A 17,166-nucleotide genomic window follows, 5' to 3' on the forward strand; every position below is an offset into this window, starting at 1 on the left:
ACCGACAGACCTGGAGCTGGCCACCACCCATATGCAGCTGCCAGCGTCCAACCAGCTTTAATAAATAAGAGCGGGGGTTCAAGGCGGCGGCTCTTCACAGTGTGGTCCTCTCCTGGGACAAGGCGGGCACTGCCACCCCCAGGACCCCACTCCAGTTTGTAAACAGAAACAGACAATGGGCCAGGTCCCAACACGTCCTGGGGAACTGCGACAGACGCGGGTCCGGAGCCATGAGGCCAGCTAAAGTGCGGCTTTTCCTGAAGGTCGGCGGCCATGGAGGTATGTGGCTGTGCCCGGCCTGGCACAGGGGCAGCCGGCCCAGTGGGGGTGGACAGGGGAGCTGAGGGGGGAGCCAGGGAGGGGGAGCCAGGAACGAGCGCCCGGAAGCTGCTGGTGGGGCGTCGCCCATGTTCGGCACCTTCCTGACGGGTCTGCCCAGGACAGGCCTCCAAGTGGGCAGTGGGCACCGTCCTGGTGTCCTGGTCCATCTGCCACAAGGATGGCCTCTTGGGCACTGTCCAGTGGGTCTGTGTGGGGACAGGCTCCTGGGGGCTGTCCAGTGGGTCTGTGTGGGGATGGTCTCCTGGGGGCTGTCCGGTGGGTCTGTGTGGTGATGGTCTCCTGGGAGCTGTCCGGTGGGTCTCTGTGGGGATGGTCTCCTGGGGGCTGTCCGGTGGGTCTGTGTGGGGATGGTGTCCTGGGGGCTGTCCGGTGGGTCTGTGTGGGGATGGTGTCCTGGGGGCTGTCCGGTGGGTCTGTATGGGGATGGTCTCCTGGGGGCTGTCCAGTAGATCTGTGTGGGGATGGCCTCTTGGGCACTGTCCAGTGGGTCTGTGTGGGGATGGTATCCTGGGGGCTGTCCAGTGGGAGTCTGTAGGCACAGCCTCCTGGGGGCTGTCCAGTAGGTCTGCACTGAAGAGGCTTCCCAGGCACCATCGAGTGGGTCGTTGTGGGCATGGCCTCCAGGGTACTGTACAGTGAGAGTCTGTGGGCATGGCCTCCTGGGGGCTGTCCAGTGGGAGTCTGCGGGCATGGCCTCCTGGGGGCTGTCCAGTGAGTCTGTGAGCATGGCCTCCTGGGGGAGGTCCAGCAGATCAGCCATGGCCATGTCAGCAGGTCATCAGGTTGCAGCTGTGGGGAGAAGACAGCATGGAGGGCAAGGCCTGGCAGGGACACACATGCAGGGTAGGAGCGGCGGGAGGGCAGGTCACTCACTGTGACAGTGGCTCTGTGTGCCGGGCTGCCAAGAAGGGGTTCACATCCCCGATGCCGATGAGTCCAAACTCCGCCACGGACAGAGCCACCTGCGCGGGCGCCGTGGCCTTCACTTCCTGGTCCCCACTGGTGGCTGCCAGGGCCAGCTCCTCCGGGAGGGCCCCAGGCAGGGCCAAGTGCTCGGCCGGTCGGGGACTGCTGCCAGGGAGGTGGGGGGCAGAGGGGGCCGGGGAGGGGGGCTGCTGGGGAGGGGGCTCCTCTGCCGGCACCTCCAGGGCCTGGACGGGAGCCGGCTCTGTGGAAGGCAGACCATCAGGGGTGTCCAGGGGTTGCGTGTCCTCAGTGGCCGGCTCTGTGGGGACAGACAGCTGAGGCCCAACCCTTCCTAGGAGCCAGGCACCCCAGTCTACCAAGACGGGCAACCACCCTGCTGAGCCCACTGGACTGCTCACCTGTACACATGGGTGCCAGGGAGTGCTGCTCAGAGCCCAGGACAGCAGCCTCAGGGGCAAGGCGTGGGCATGGGCGGGGGCGGCTGGTGCCCTCAGGGTCACTGCCTTCCAAATCCTGGTCTGCATCCCTGCAGGGATGGGGCTCATGAGGAGCAAGGGGGATCCCACTGGAAACCCAGAAACCTATCCCCAGCCCCGGGTTCCCAGTCTCCGTCTCGTCTCCATCTCCCCTCCCCCAGCCTCCCAGCCCCAGGCTCCCAGGCTCCCCAGCCCCCAGCCCTAGGACCCCAAGCCCCGAGGCCCCGTCTCCAGCCCCATAGGGCGCTCACGCACGTGGTCCCCGAGGGGCCATACTTCCGCCGGCCCAGACGTGTCTGCTGGGAGAAGTAGTCGTAACGCTCAGACTTCTTCCACAGGTAATAGTATTCCACACACTCGCCCACGGAGCGTGTACGCACCTGCAGGGATCAGCGTGACCAGTCACTTCCCTGACAGCCAATCCTGCCGCACAGGACACAGGTTTGCTTATGAGGGGAGGTCTGTGAGGCCAGACCCACAGCGGTGTGTGTAAACAGACCACCTCGTCCAACTGGGGGCACTCAGGTCTATGAGGTGAGGCCTGAGTCTAGGACGGTACTGGGAGGGCCCTGATCACAGAGGAGGGCTGGCGAAACAGCATGATGGTTATGCAAACAACTTTCACACCTGAGACTCCAAGATCACAGGTTCAATCACTGGCACCACCAGTGCTCTAGGGCATCTCTCTCTCTCTCTCTCTCTCTCTCTCTCTCTCATTAAGGTAAATAAAGGAAGCATTAAAAAAGAAGAAAAACGTGGTCTGGGAGGTGGTGCAGTGGACAGGCCCGGTTATAGAAGGATGAGGGAACCCAAGTCTAGAAGGACAGAACTGGGAGATGTAGACCTGCAAAGATGAGGATAAGGACAGGCCTGGTTATAGAAGGATGAGGGAACCCAAGTCTAGAAGGACAGAACTGGGAGATGTAGACCTGCAAAGATGAGGATAAGGACAGGCCTGGTTATAGAAGGATGAGGGAACCCAAGTCTAGGGGACAGAACTGGGAGATGTAGACCTGCAAAGATGAGGATAAGGACAGGCCCGGTTATAGAAGGATGAGGGAACCCAAGTCTAGGGGACAGAACTGGGAGATGTAGACCTGCAAAGATGAGGATAAGGACAGGCCTGGTTATAGAAGGATGAGGGAACCCAAGTCTAGAAGGACAGAACTGGGAGATGTAGACCTGCAAAGATGAGGATAAGGACAGGCCCGGTTATAGAAGGATGAGGGAACCCAAGTCTAGAAGGACAGAACTGGGAGATGTAGACCTGCAAAGATGAGGATAAGGACAGGCCTGGTTATAGAAGGATGAGGGAACCCAAGTCTAGGGGACAGAACTGGGAGATGTAGACCTGCAAAGATGAGGATAAGGACAGGCCCGGTTATAGAAGGATGAGGGAACCCAAGTCTAGGGGACAGAACTGGGAGATGTAGACCTGCAAAGATGAGGATAAGGACAGGCCCGGTTATAGAAGGATGAGGGAACCCAAGTCTAGGGGACAGAACTGGGAGATGTAGACCTGCAAAGATGAGGATAAGGACAGGCCCGGTTATAGAAGGATGAGGGAACCCAAGTCTTGGGGACAGAACTGGGAGATGTAGACCTGCAAAGATGAGGATAAGGACAGGCCCGGTTATAGAAGGATGAGGGAACCCAAGTCTAGGGACAGGAATCGGAGGACCTGGGTCTAGCAGAACAGAATGGGATGGCAGAACCTATCAGGATGAGAGAGAACAGAGGAGGAGGAGGAGGAGGAGATACAAAAGGAGGGGGAGAAGAGGGGAGGGACAGAAAGAAGGGGGCACCCCACCTTGTTGGCCTGGATGAGGTGGAAATTCTTCCCGTGCACGCGGAAGCCATGCTCGAAGTTCCTGCACTCCTCCTCGCTCCACGCACAGCAGCCATCTGCAGCGGCACAGTGGGAGGGCAGGAGTCAGGGGCAGTGGAGGCCGGGTCAGCAGGAGGTGGGGTCAACAAGGGGTCAGGGGCAGCAGGGGGTCTGGGCAGTGGGGGCTGGGGTCAGGGTCAGGAAGGGGTGAGGGGCAGCAGGGAGTCAGGATCGGGAGGGGGCAGGGGCAGCTGGGGGCAGGGGCAGCTGGGGGCAGGGGCAGCACAGGGCAGGGGCAGCAGGGGGCAGGGACAGCACAGGGCAGGGGCAGCACAGGGCAGGGGCAGCTGGGGGCAGGGGCAGCACAGGGCAGGGGCAGCAGGGGGCAGGGGTAACACAGGGCAGGGGCAGCAGGGGGCAGGGGCAGCTGGGGGCAGGGGCAGCTGGGGGCAGGGGCAGCACAGGGCAGGGGCAGCTGGGGGCAGGGGCAGCACAGGGCAGGGGCAGCACAGGGCAGGGGCAGCACAGGGCAGGGGCAGCTGGGGCCATAAGGAGCAGGGAAGCAGCAGGCGGTGAGGGTCACAGGGGGTTTGGGGCACAGTCAGTCAGGGTGGGTAGCTGGAGGCAGGGCAGCTGTGGGGCAGGAAGATGGACACAGGCCTCACCCCGGATGACCTTGACGTTGAAACGAAGGCGGCGCAGGGCCTCCTCCACGTTGAAGTTGCACTTGACCAGCTCGTACAGTGCCTGGGGGCACGGGAAGGGGCGCCCAGGGCAGGCACAGGGTTCACCCACCAAGGAGGGGTGCCGGTCGCACCATGCCAGCCCTACGCCCACAGCCCCGTGCCCTGGCCACACCCCACCTGCTCGCTGTCTCTCACGGGCTCCCCCTCTGGCAGCTGCCGGCCGGCCGCCTCCTGCCAGCGCCGCTGAACGGCTCTGTACAGAAACTCCTGCACCTCCCGTTCTGGCAGCACGCCGGGGTCCCACAGCAGCTGGTCCTCGTTCTCGTAGACTGGAGTGAGCGGGTAGGGGTGGGGGGGCGCAGGTCAGGCAGAGGTGTGGGGCTGCTTCCTTCCTATGCGGCCCCCACAGGGGCCCACCCCTCCCCAAAAGGGCCCCCAGATAAGGCTCCCCATGTCCTGCCATGCCCAGAATGTGGCTCCCCACATACACACCCCCACGTCCCCATGCCCCCAACCCCATCCCCCTCCCCAGGACGCACTCACATTTCTCGCCCTGGCGCTGTAGGTGTAGACTGCTGAGGTCAGCTTGAAACTGTGGCCCCACCATGATCTCCTGCAGGGAAACCAGGCCTCAGAGCATGAAGGGAGGGGGGAGGGCATGGGGGTGCAGTCAGTCTGGGCCTGGGTAAAGGGTGACCACAAGGTGTGAAGGTTGAGCAGGGGGGCACAGGGGTGAGGGTGAGAACAGGGGTGAGGCTGAGCACAGGAGTGAGGCTGAGCACAGAGGGAGGCTGAGCACAGGGGTGAGGCTGAGCACAGGGGTGAGGCTGAGCACAGGGGTGAGGCTGAGCATAGAGGGAGGCTGAGCACAGAGGGAGGCTGAGCACAGAGGGAGGCTGAGCATAGAGGGAGGCTGAGCACAGAGGGAGGCTGAGCACAGGGGTGAGGCTGAGCACAGAGGGAGGCTGAGCACAGAGGGAGGCTGAGCACAGAGGGAGGCTGAGCACAGGGGTGAGGCTGAGCACAGAGGGAGGCTGAGCACAGGGGTGAGGCTGAGCACAGAGAGGCTGAGCACAGAGGGAGGCTGAGCACAGGGGTGAGGCTGAGCACAGAGGGAGGCTGAGCACAGAGGGAGGCTGAGCACAGAGGGAGGCTGAGCACAGGGGTGAGGCTGAGCACAGAGGGAGGCTGAGCACAGGGGTGAGGCTGAGCACAGAGGGAGGCTGAGCACAGAGGGAGGCTGAGCACAGAGGGAGACTGAGCACAGAGGGAGGCTGAGCACAGGGGTGAGGCTGAGCACAGAGGGAGGCTGAGCACAGGGGTGAGGCTGAGCACAGAGGGAGGCTGAGCACAGGAGTGAGGCTGAGCACAGAGGGAGGCTGAGCACAGAGGGAGGCTGAGCACAGGGGTGAGGCTGAGCACAGGGGTGAGGCTGAGCACAGGGGTGAGGCTGAGCACAGAGGGAGGCTGAGCACAGGGGTGAGGCTGAGCACAGAGGGAAACTGAGCACAGAGGGAGACTGAGCACAGAGGGAGGCTGAGCACAGGGGTGAGGCTGAGCACAGAGGGAGGCTGAGCACAGGGGTGAGGCTGAGCACAGAGGGAGGCTGAGCACAGAGGGAGGCTGAGCACAGAGGGAGGCTGAGCACAGGGGTGAGGCTGAGCACAGAGGGAGGCTGAGCACAGAGGGAGGCTGAGCACAGGGGTGAGGCTGAGCACAGAGGGAGGCTGAGCACAGAGGGAGGCTGAGCACAGAGGGAGGCTGAGCACAGGGGTGAGGCTGAGCACAGAGGGAGGCTGAGCACAGGGGTGAGGCTGAGCACAGAGGGAGGCTGAGCACAGAGGGAGGCTGAGCACAGAGGGAGGCTGAGCACAGAGGGAGGCTGAGCACAGGGGTGAGGCTGAGCACAGGGGTGAGGCTGAGCACAGAGGGAGGCTGAGCACAGGGGTGAGGCTGAGCACAGAGGGAGACTGAGCACAGAGAGAGGCTGAGCACAGGGGTGAGGCTGAGCACAGAGGGAGGCTGAGCACAGGGGTGAGGCTGAGCACAGAGGGAGGCTGAGCACAGAGGGAGGCTGAGCACAGAGGGAGGCTGAGCACAGGGGTGAGGCTGAGCACAGAGGGAGGCTGAGCACAGAGGGAGGCTGAGCACAGGGGTGAGGCTGAGCACAGAGGGAGGCTGAGCACAGAGGGAGGCTGAGCACAGAGGGAGGCTGAGCACAGGGGTGAGGCTGAGCACAGGGGTGAGGCTGAGCACAGAGGGAGGCTGAGCACAGGGGTGAGGCTGAGCACAGAGGGAGGCTGAGCACAGAGGGAGGCTGAGCACAGGGGTGAGGCTGAGCACAGGGGTGAGGCTGAGCACAGGGGTGAGGCTGAGCATAGAGGGAGGCTGAGCACAGGGGTGAGGCTGAGCACAGAGGGAGACTGAGCACAGAGGGAGACTGAGCACAGAGGGAGGCTGAGCACAGGGGTGAGGCTGAGCACAGAGGGAGGCTGAGCACAGAGGGAGGCTGAGCACAGGGGTGAGGCTGAGCACAGAGGGAGACTGAGCACAGAGGGAGACTGAGCACAGAGGGAGGCTGAGCACAGGGGTGAGGCTGAGCACAGAGGGAGGCTGAGCACAGAGGGAGGCTGAGCACAGAGGGAGGCTGAGCACAGAGGGAGGCTGAGCACAGGGGTGAGGCTGAGCACAGAGGGAGGCTGAGCACAGAGGGAGGCTGAGCACAGAGGGAGGCTGAGCACAGAGGGAGGCTGAGCACAGAGGGAGGCTGAGCACAGGGGTGAGGCTGAGCACAGAGGGAGGCTGAGCACAGAGGGAGGCTGAGCACAGAGGGAGGCTGAGCACAGAGGGAGGCTGAGCACAGAGGGAGGCTGAGCACAGGGGTGAGGCTGAGCACAGAGGGAGGCTGAGCACAGGGGTGAGGCTGAGCACAGAGGGAGGCTGAGCACAGAGGGAGGCTGAGCACAGGGGTGAGGCTGAGCACAGAGGGAGGCTGAGCACAGAGGGAGGCTGAGCACAGGGGTGAAGCTGAGCACAGAGGGAGGCTGAGCACAGAGGGAGGCTGAGCACAGGGCTGAGGCTGAGCACAGGGGTGAGGCTGAGCACAGAGGGAGGCTGAGCACAGAGGGAGGCTGAGCACAGGGCTGAGGCTGAGCACAGGGGTGAGGCTGAGCACAGAGGGAGGCTGAGCACAGGGGTGAGGCTGAGCACAGAGGGAGGCTGAGCACAGAGGGAGGCTGAGCACAGAGGGAGGCTGAGCACAGGGGTGAGGCTGAGCACAGAGAGGCTGAGCACAGAGGGAGGCTGAGCACAGGGGTGAGGCTGAGCACAGAGGGGAGGCTGAGCACAGAGGGAGGCTGAGCACAGAGGGAGGCTGAGCACAGGGGTGAGGCTGAGCACAGAGGGAGGCTGAGCACAGGGGTGAGGCTGAGCACAGAGGGAGGCTGAGCACAGAGGGAGGCTGAGCACAGAGGGAGACTGAGCACAGAGGGAGGCTGAGCACAGGGGTGAGGCTGAGCACAGAGGGAGGCTGAGCACAGGGGTGAGGCTGAGCACAGAGGGAGGCTGAGCACAGGAGTGAGGCTGAGCACAGAGGGAGGCTGAGCACAGAGGGAGGCTGAGCACAGGGGTGAGGCTGAGCACAGGGGTGAGGCTGAGCACAGGGGTGAGGCTGAGCACAGAGGGAGGCTGAGCACAGGGGTGAGGCTGAGCACAGAGGGAAACTGAGCACAGAGGGAGACTGAGCACAGAGGGAGGCTGAGCACAGGGGTGAGGCTGAGCACAGAGGGAGACTGAGCACAGAGGGAGGCTGAGCACAGAGAGAGGCTGAGCACAGGGGTGAGGCTGAGCACAGAGGGAGGCTGAGCACAGAGGGAGACTGAGCACAGAGAGAGGCTGAGCACAGGGGTGAGGCTGAGCACAGAGGGAGGCTGAGCACAGGGGTGAGGCTGAGCACAGAGGGAGGCTGAGCACAGAGGGAGGCTGAGCACAGAGGGAGGCTGAGCACAGGGGTGAGGCTGAGCACAGAGGGAGGCTGAGCACAGAGGGAGGCTGAGCACAGGGGTGAGGCTGAGCACAGAGGGAGGCTGAGCACAGAGGGAGGCTGAGCACAGAGGGAGGCTGAGCACAGGGGTGAGGCTGAGCACAGGGGTGAGGCTGAGCACAGAGGGAGGCTGAGCACAGGGGTGAGGCTGAGCACAGAGGGAGGCTGAGCACAGAGGGAGGCTGAGCACAGGGGTGAGGCTGAGCACAGGGGTGAGGCTGAGCACAGGGGTGAGGCTGAGCATAGAGGGAGGCTGAGCACAGGGGTGAGGCTGAGCACAGAGGGAGACTGAGCACAGAGGGAGGCTGAGCACAGGGGTGAGGCTGAGCACAGAGGGAGGCTGAGCACAGAGGGAGGCTGAGCACAGGGGTGAGGCTGAGCACAGAGGGAGACTGAGCACAGAGGGAGACTGAGCACAGAGGGAGGCTGAGCACAGGGGTGAGGCTGAGCACAGAGGGAGGCTGAGCACAGAGGGAGGCTGAGCACAGAGGGAGGCTGAGCACAGAGGGAGGCTGAGCACAGGGGTGAGGCTGAGCACAGAGGGAGGCTGAGCACAGAGGGAGGCTGAGCACAGAGGGAGGCTGAGCACAGAGGGAGGCTGAGCACAGGGGTGAGGCTGAGCACAGAGGGAGGCTGAGCACAGAGGGAGGCTGAGCACAGAGGGAGGCTGAGCACAGAGGGAGGCTGAGCACAGGGGTGAGGCTGAGCACAGAGGGATGCTGAGCACAGGGGTGAGGCTGAGCACAGAGGGAGACTGAGCACAGAGGGAGACTGAGCACAGGGGTAAGGCTGAGCACAGGGGTAAGGCTGAGCACAGGGGTGAGGCTGAGCACAGGGGTGAGGCTGAGCACAGAGGGAGGCTGAGCACAGAGGGAGGCTGAGCACAGAGGGAGGCTGAGCACAGGGGTGAGGCTGAGCACAGAGGGAGGCTGAGCACAGAGGGAGGCTGAGCACAGGGGTGAAGCTGAGCACAGAGGGAGGCTGAGCACAGAGGGAGGCTGAGCACAGGGCTGAGGCTGAGCAGGGGGTGAGGCTGAGCACAGAGGGAGGCTGAGCACAGAGGGAGGCTGAGCACAGGGCTGAGGCTGAGCACAGGGGTGAGGCTGAGCACAGAGGGAGGCTGAGCACAGAGGGAGGCTGAGCACAGAGGGAGGCTGAGCACAGGGGTGAGGCTGAGCACAGAGGGAGGCTGAGCACAGAGGGAGGCTGAGCACAGAGGGAGGCTGAGCACAGGGGTGAGGCTGAGCACAGAGGGAGGCTGAGCACAGGGGTGAGGCTGAGCACAGGGGTGAGGCTGAGCACAGAGGGAGGCTGAGCACAGAGGGAGGCTGAGCACAGAGGGAGGCTGAGCACAGGGGTGAGGCTGAGCACAGAGGGAGGCTGAGCACAGAGGGAGGCTGAGCACAGAGGGAGGCTGAGCACAGGGGTGAGGCTGAGCACAGGGGTGAGGCTGAGCACAGAGGGAGGCTGAGCACAGAGGGAGGCTGAGCACAGGGGTGAGGCTGAGCACAGGGGTGAGGCTGAGCACAGAGGGAGGCTGAGCACAGGGGTGAGGCTGAGCACAGGGGTGAGGCTGAGCACAGGGGTGAGGCTGAGCACAGGGGTGAGGCTGAGCACAGGGGTGAGGCTGAGCACAGAGGGAGGCTGAGCACAGGGCTGAGGCTGAGCACAGAGGGAGGCTGAGCACAGAGGGAGGCTGAGCACAGAGGGAGGCTGAGCACAGGGGTGAGGCTGAGCAGGGGGTGAGGCTGAGCACAGAGGGAGGCTGAGCACAGGGGTGAGGCTGAGCACAGAGGGAGGCTGAGCACAGGGGTGAGGCTGAGCACAGGGGTGAGGCTGAGCACAGGGGTGAGGCTGAGCACAGGGGTGAGGCTGAGCACAGAGGGAGGCTGAGCACAGGGGTGAGGCTGAGCACAGAGGGAGACTGAGCACAGAGGGAGACTGAGCACAGAGGGAGGCTGAGCACAGGGGTGAGGCTGAGCACAGAGGGAGGCTGAGCACAGAGGGAGGCTGAGCACAGAGGGAGGCTGAGCACAGGGGTGAGGCTGAGCACAGAGGGAGGCTGAGCACAGAGGGAGGCTGAGCACAGAGGGAGGCTGAGCACAGGGGTGAGGCTGAGCACAGGGGTGAGGCTGAGCACAGGGGTGAGGCTGAGCACAGAGGGAGGCTGAGCACAGGGGTGAGGCTGAGCACAGAGGGAAACTGAGCACAGAGGGAGGCTGAGCACAGAGGGAGGCTGAGCACAGAGGGAGACTGAGCACAGGGGTGAGGCTGAGCACAGAGGTGAGGCTGAGCACAGAGGGACGCTGAGCACAGGGGTGAGGCTGAGCACAGAGGGATGCTGAGCACAGAGGGAGGCTGAGCACAGAGGGAGGCTGAGCACAGGGGTGAGGCTGAGCACAGAGGGAGGCTGAGCACAGAGGGAGGCTGAGCACAGAGGGAGGCTGAGCACAGAGGGAGGCTGAGCACAGAGGGAGGCTGAGCACAGAGGGAGGCTGAGCACAGGGGTGAGGCTGAGCACAGAGGGAGGCTGAGCACAGGGGTGAGGCTGAGCACAGGGATGAGGCTGAGCACAGCGGGCAGCTAGCAGGGCTGTTGAGTGCTGAGCATAGAAGGCAGGCGGCGCTCACCTTCTTACACTTGTTGGCAGGCAGAGGGTCGTCCTCAGTGTCTGATGAGGTGAAAGCGCCAGGCTCCTTGTCTGGACAAGGCAGATCGGGGTCAGAGGGAAGTGGCAGACAAGGCCACGTTGGTGTCTCCAGTCCCCAGGTCATACCCAACCTGGGAAGCAGGGAGACCCCTGCCAAACTCCTCACAGCCAAGGCGGACGAGGGAGGATGCTGGGAAGCAACACGTCCCCCAAATGACATCCAGCCAGGGGGAGCTGGACACCCCAATGGCCGCAGTGCTCTGCTCCCAGCCCGGTGCCTGCCAGTACCTACGTGCACTCTGGCCGGGGAAGAGGTGGGCCTGGTGGGTGGTCACAGAGGGAGTGAGGTCATCCGCAGAGGACTGTGTCTCCTCCTCCCCAGACAGCAGGTCCTTGGCGATCTGCTCCTGCGGCAAGAGACCTGTCTGTCCCCAGCGCTCAAGCGCTCAAGCCCGGCCCCACCCTCCCTTGTGCACGGCCCCGCCTCACCTTGTCCAGCGTCATGTCTGGGAGGTGGGCGGCAGCCTCGCCGCCCTCACTGTCCCGGTCTGAGAGGGGATCTGAGGCCTCGTAGCCATAGAAAGCCAACAGTTCATCTAGAGGCATGTCGCTGCTCTGGGGACACAGGCCATCAGCGTCACACGGAGCCCGCTTCTCCCACCGGGGCCCTGCACCCCCACCCGCAGAGTTCTTGGGGGTCTCGAGCAGTGTAGTGGGGCGCTCTCCCCCCATCGCCCCCTCCCTCTGAAGAGTCCACTAGAGTGATGTGACTGCAGGTGCAGCCCCGGAGGGTGTGGCTGAGAGGAGCACAGCACCTGGAAGGACCACGAGCAGCCAGGATGCCACTGCCTCCCCGCCTCCGGGCTGTGCTGGAGAACAGCTTCTCAGTGTCACAGAGCACCCCAGGCAGGACCCCCAGCAGCCCCAGAGCGTGGGGTGCTAAGGCCAAGAGCGGGGCCACCTTACCTGGGACACCAGGTGCTTCTCCAGCTCCTCCTCCTCCTCCGACTTTGGGGGGGCCCTGGAGGCCTCCTCAGGCTCCTCACGGACACCGTAGCTCTGCGACAGAATCTCTGCGAGGCTGAACTGGGCGTGTGCAGAGCCCATGGCCACTGCGGGGTGGCAGCCACGTGAGGTGTGTGCACAAGAGGTAGTTTGCAGGTGTGCACACACACCACTGCAGGTTGTCAGTGCTGTGTGCAGTGTGCATGTGTGGCTGTGTGCATGTGTGGCTGTGTGTGCAGTGTGCGTGTGTGGCTGTGTGTGCATGTGTGGCTGTGTGTGCAGTGTGCGTGTGTCTGTGTGTCTGTGTGTGCGTGTGGCTGTATGTGCAGTGTACGTATGTGGCTGTATGTGTGGCTGTATGTGTGGCTGTGTATGCAGTGTGCATGTGTGGCTGTGTGCACAATGTGCGTGTGCCTGTGTGTGCATTGTGCATGTATGGCTGTGTGTGCAGTGTACATGTGTGGCTATGTGTGCAGTGTACATGTGTGGCTGTGTGTGCGTGTGTGGCTGTATGTGTGGCTGTGTGTGCAGTGTGCATGTGTGGCTGTGTGTGCAGTGTGCATGTGTGGCTGTGTGTGCAGCATGCGTGTGTGGCTGTGTGTGCAGCGTGCATGTGTGGCTGTGTGTGTAGTATGCCTGTGTGCCTGTGAGTGCAGTGTGCATGTGTAGCTGTGTATATGTGTGGCTGTGTGTGCAGTGTGCGTGTGTGGCTGTGTGTGCAGCATGCGTGTGGCTGTGTGTACAGCGTGCATGTGTGGCTGTGTGTGCAGTGTGCCTGTGTGTGCAGTGTGCATGTGTGGCTGTGTGTATGTTTGGCTGTGTGTGCAGCATGTGTGTGGCTGTGTGTACAGCGTGCACGTGTGGCTGTGTGTACAGCGTGCACGTGTGGCTGTGTGTGCAGCGTGCATGTATGGCTGTATGTGCAGTGTGCATGTGTGGCTGTGTGTGCAGTGTGCATGTGTGGCTGTGTGTGCAGTGTGCATGTGTGGCTGTGTGTATGTTTGGCTGTGTGTGCAGTGTGCGTGTGTGGCTGTGTGTGCAGTGTGCATGTGTGGCTGTGTGTGCAGCGTGCGTGTGTGGCTGTGTGTGCTGTGTGCATGTGTGGCTATGTGTTCAGTGTGCATTGTGTGGCTGTGTGTTGTGCAGTGTACATGTGTGGCTGTGTGTAGTATGCATGTGTGTAGCTGTTTGCAGTATGTATTGTGTGGCTTGTGCAATATGCATGTGTGTGTCTGTATATACAACATCTATTGTGTGGCTGTGAGCGACTATGTGCAATGTGTGTGCCCTATGCAACATATACATGTGTGGCTCGTTTGATGTGTACGTCACGCACGCTTGTAGCCGTGTCCAGAGTGTACGAGTGTGGATGTACGCGGTTACGTACGTATATGGCTGCATGTGTGGCTGTGTGTCCACACAGGTGTGCAGGTGGATGTGGCCTGCATGACTGACCAGAGTTGTGGGGACAGCCAGTCTGGGGATTGGGGCCATGATCCCTGGGGGGCCCTCACCACATACTTGAGGCTTGTCAATGAGAGCAAGTGGACGGAGGCAGCAGCAGGTGAGTGTCCAGGCAGCAGGGCCCTGGCAGTCGGGCATCCCCACCCCTCTCCCCAGGGCCGTCAGGGGAGCTGACCCCCAGGATGGGGAGGGTCTGATACCTGCAGTGCTGGGCAATCCAGGCTCACCAGGGCCTGGGCCATGGGCCAGGCAGGAGGCCATGCCGGGGCTCTGCTGCTCCAGTGAGGAGGCCTGTGAGGGGAAGGGAGGTGCACTGGGGCTCAGAACCTTCCAGACACAGATGGGTCTGCCCTCCACAGTAAGGGGCAGCACTCATTCTGGGGTGGCCTACCCTCCCGTCAAGCAGTAGTGCAGGTCAGCAGCCTCTACTTGCCTGGAGGAAGTCAGGCCACAAGTAGGGTGGCATGGTACCAAAGGTCAGCGTGGGTCACCTGAGGCCTCATCTCAAGCCTCACCCCATGCATCGGTCCCCCAGACTGCAGAAAAATGCCTGTCTGGGAGCTACAACGTCAAATGGGACCCCCACACAAAGCCTGAGAGAGCCTTCACTCTTCCAAACACCGCCGCACCCTGTCACTCCTCCAGGGAGCACCAAACCTCCACCAGTGGCTCCTCCTGGGAGCACCACCCCTCCCCATCACTGCTCCTCCTGGGAGCACCACGCCTCCCCATCACTGCTCCTCCTGGGAGCACCGCCCCTCCCCATCACTGCTCCTCCTCCTGGGAGCACCGCCCCTCCCCCTCACTGCTCCTCCTGGGAGCACCGCCCCTCCACCTCACTGCTCCTCCTCCTGGGAGCACCACCCCTCCCCCTCACTGATCCTCCTGGGAGCACCACCCCTCCCCCTCACTGATCCTCCTGAGAGCACCGCCCCTCCCCCTCACTGCTCCTCCTCCTGGGAGCACCACCCCTCCCCCTCACTGCTCCTCCTGGGAGCACCGCCCCTCCCCCATCACTGCTCCTCCTGGGAGCACCGCCCCTCCCCCTCACTGCTCCTCCTGGGAGCACCACCCCTCCCCCTCACTGCTCCTCCTGGGAGCACCGCCCCTCCCCCTCACTGCTCCTCCTGGGAGCACCGCCCCTCCCCCTCACTGCTCCTCCTGGGAGCACCGCCCCTCCCCCTCACTGCTCCTCCTGGGAGCACCGCCCCTCCCCCTCACTGCTCCTCCTGGGAGCACCGCTCCTCCTGGGAGCACCGCTCCTCCCCCTCACTGCTCCTCCTGGGAGCACCGCCCCTCCCCCTCACTGCTCCTCCTGGGAGCACCGCTCCTCCCCCTCACTGCTCCTCCTGGGAGCACCACCCCTCCCCCTCACTGCTCCTCCTGGGAGCACCGCCCCTCCCCCTCACTGCTCCTCCTGGGAGCACCGCCCCTCCCCCTCACTGCTCCTCCTGGGAGCACCGCCCCTCCCCCTCACTGATCCTCCTGAGAGCACCGCCCCTCCCCCTCACTGCTCCTCCTCCTGGGAGCACCACCCCTCCCCCTCACTGCTCCTCCTGGGAGCACCGCCCCTCCCCCATCACTGCTCCTCCTGGGAGCACCGCCCCTCCCCCATCACTGCTCCTCCTGGGAGCACCGCCCCTCCCCCTCACTGCTCCTCCTGGGAGCACCACCCCTCCCCCTCACTGCTCCTCCTGGGAGCACCGCCCCTCCCCCATCACTGCTCCTCCTCCTGGGAGCACCACCCCTCCCCCTCACTGATCCTCCTGGGAGCACCACCCCTCCCCCTCACTGATCCTCCTGGGAGCACCACCCCTCCCCCTCACTGATCCTCCTGAGAGCACCGCCCCTCCCCCTCACTGCTCCTCCTCCTGGGAGCACCGTCCCTCCCCCTCACTGCTCCTCCTGGGAGCACCGCCCCTCCCCCTCACTGCTCCTCCTGGGAGCACCGCTCCTCCCCCTCACTGCTCCTCCTGGGAGCACCGCCCCTCCCCCTCACTGCTCCTCCTGGGAGCACCGCTCCTCCCCCTCACTGCTCCTCCTGGGAGCACCACCCCTCCCCCTCACTGCTCCTCCTGGGAGCACCGCTCCTCCCCCTCACTGCTCCTCCTGGGAGCACCGCCCCTCCCCCTCACTGCTCCTCCTGGGAGCACCGCCCCTCCCCCTCACTGCTCCTCCTGGGAGCACCGCTCCTCCCCCTCACTGCTCCTCCTGGGAGCACCGCCCCTCCCCCTCACTGCTCCTCCTGGGAGCACCACCCCTCCCCCTCACTGCTCCTCCTGGGAGCACCGCCCCTCCCCCTCACTGATCCTCCTGGGAGCACCACCCCTCCCCCTCACTGCTCCTCCTGGGAGCACCGCCCCTCCCCCTCACTGCTCCTCCTGGGAGCACCGCTCCTCCCCCTCACTGCTCCTCCTGGGAGCACCACCCCTCCCCATCACTGTTCCTCCTCCTGGGAGCACCACCCCTCCCCCTCACTGCTCCTCCTGGGAGCACCGCCCCTCCCCCTCACTGCTCCTCCTGGGAGCACCGCCCCACCACCCTCAGACCCTAGGAGCTCAAGCAAGGGCGCAGCATGCCTCCAGGTCTGTTTCCCCGTGAGGACGGACTCGCTGTGGAGGCCAGGTCTCTACACATGTGGGCTGCCACAAACCCGACTCCTCCCACGGTGACATGCGCCCCCAGACCGGCGCCCCACCACGGGGGTCCTCCTTCAGAAGGAGCTGGCCCAGGGGCGCGAGATCGGGTGCGGGAACACGGCCGTGACCCCGAGAGGCTGGGTGCCCAGGGGGCCGAGGGTGGCCCCGGACCAGGGCTGGCAGACGGCAACACTTCCAGGGTCAGGAGTCCGCGGTCTGGGCATCAGCATCCCGGGTCAGGGCCCCGCTGGGGTGGGGGCTCGGGGTTGGCAGTCACAGGGCCGGGGTCCAGGTTCAGAGCCCGTCTGAGCGCGCGGCGGCGGCGCCGGGGGGGGGGGGGGGTTCGGAGCAGAGGGCAGGGGTCCGGGCCGGCGGGCCGGGGGTCCGGGCCGGGCTAAGGGCTGTCTGGGGCGGGCGGGTCCAAGTCTGGGGGTCCGCGTGCTGGGAATGGCTGAGGGCCGCGGGCCGGGCTCGGGGTCTGCAGCCGGGGTTCGGCGCCGAGGGCGAGGGTCCGGCTTCCCGGCTGAGGCGTGAGGGTCTCACGTCCGCACCGGAGCCGGAGCTCTGGGTCCCCGGGTCCCGGCAAGCAAGTGGGGTCAGGGGTCGGCGGTCGGGGTCGGGGGTCACCGCGCGCCCCGCCCCTCCCGAGCCCGCGCCTGCGCACTGCGGCCTGCGACGAGCGCCCGGCTGTCCCCGCCCCCACAAGCCCCGCGCCCTCGAACCTCGAGCCCCTGACTCCGGGCCGGACTGGGAGAGGCAGGTGGGTCTGGCCCAGGTCCGGTCTGGCTCTGGGTTCGAGTCCGGCTGGGCGGGGGAGGGCGCGCTCACTCACCTCCGCCATGGCCGTGTGGGCGCGGGGGTGGTGCTGCGGGATCCCGGATGCGGGCCTGCGCACCCATTGGCTGCAGAGGCAGGGGCGGGACCAGGCGCCGGGACAGCGCCCTGATTGGTTGAAGAGAGGGGCGGGGCCATCCGCCAGAGCCCGAATCGGAAAGCACGGGGACGCAAAGAGTTGCAGCGACACGAGATGATTGGCTGCAGCGTCGGGTGTGGGCGTGGCTATTCTTTGTGGGGCGTGGTCTGGCGGAGCTAACCTCTGTGGGGGCG

General features: G+C 64.5%; 1 protein-coding gene across 3 annotated transcripts; it reads right to left on the minus strand.

Moving 5' to 3' along the window:
- Positions 1 to 41: 41 nt before the first annotated feature.
- Positions 42 to 16,958, minus strand: MIER2 (MIER family member 2). 3 transcript variants are annotated; one of them, XM_060181424.1, is made up of 14 exons: positions 16,892 to 16,958; positions 13,621 to 13,711; positions 11,918 to 12,063; positions 11,441 to 11,566; positions 11,244 to 11,352; positions 10,932 to 11,002; positions 4,803 to 4,872; positions 4,437 to 4,588; positions 4,239 to 4,320; positions 3,556 to 3,650; positions 2,001 to 2,125; positions 1,668 to 1,795; positions 1,216 to 1,567; positions 42 to 1,131 (listed from the first exon to the last, which is right to left on the minus strand). In XM_060181424.1, exons 1-14 carry the CDS (start codon positions 16,898 to 16,900, stop codon positions 1,110 to 1,112), a joined length of 1,578 nt encoding a protein of 525 aa, XP_060037407.1. In that variant the 5' UTR covers positions 16,901 to 16,958; the 3' UTR covers positions 42 to 1,109. The 3 variants fall into 3 exon arrangements, with proteins under 3 accessions (XP_060037407.1, XP_060037406.1, XP_060037408.1); XM_060181423.1 differs by having other exon boundaries at positions 11,244 to 11,358; XM_060181425.1 differs by having other exon boundaries at positions 11,244 to 11,358; positions 16,782 to 16,913.
- Between the last annotated feature and the right edge of the window lie 208 nt (positions 16,959 to 17,166).

This window comes from Erinaceus europaeus, chromosome 23 (genome assembly GCF_950295315.1).
Source record: "Erinaceus europaeus chromosome 23, mEriEur2.1, whole genome shotgun sequence".
NCBI classification, from domain to species: domain Eukaryota; kingdom Metazoa; phylum Chordata; class Mammalia; order Eulipotyphla; family Erinaceidae; genus Erinaceus; species Erinaceus europaeus.

Coding starts and splice junctions, on each gene's coding strand:
- MIER2 (XM_060181423.1), bottom strand. Junction 12,064..13,620: donor TGGATTGCCCAGCACTGCAG/GTATCAGACCCT, acceptor GCCACCCCGCAG/TGGCCATGGGCTCTGCACAC. Junction 11,003..11,243: donor CTTCCCCGGCCAGAGTGCAC/GTAGGTACTGGC, acceptor TGCCTTGTCCAG/ACAAGGAGCCTGGCGCTTTC.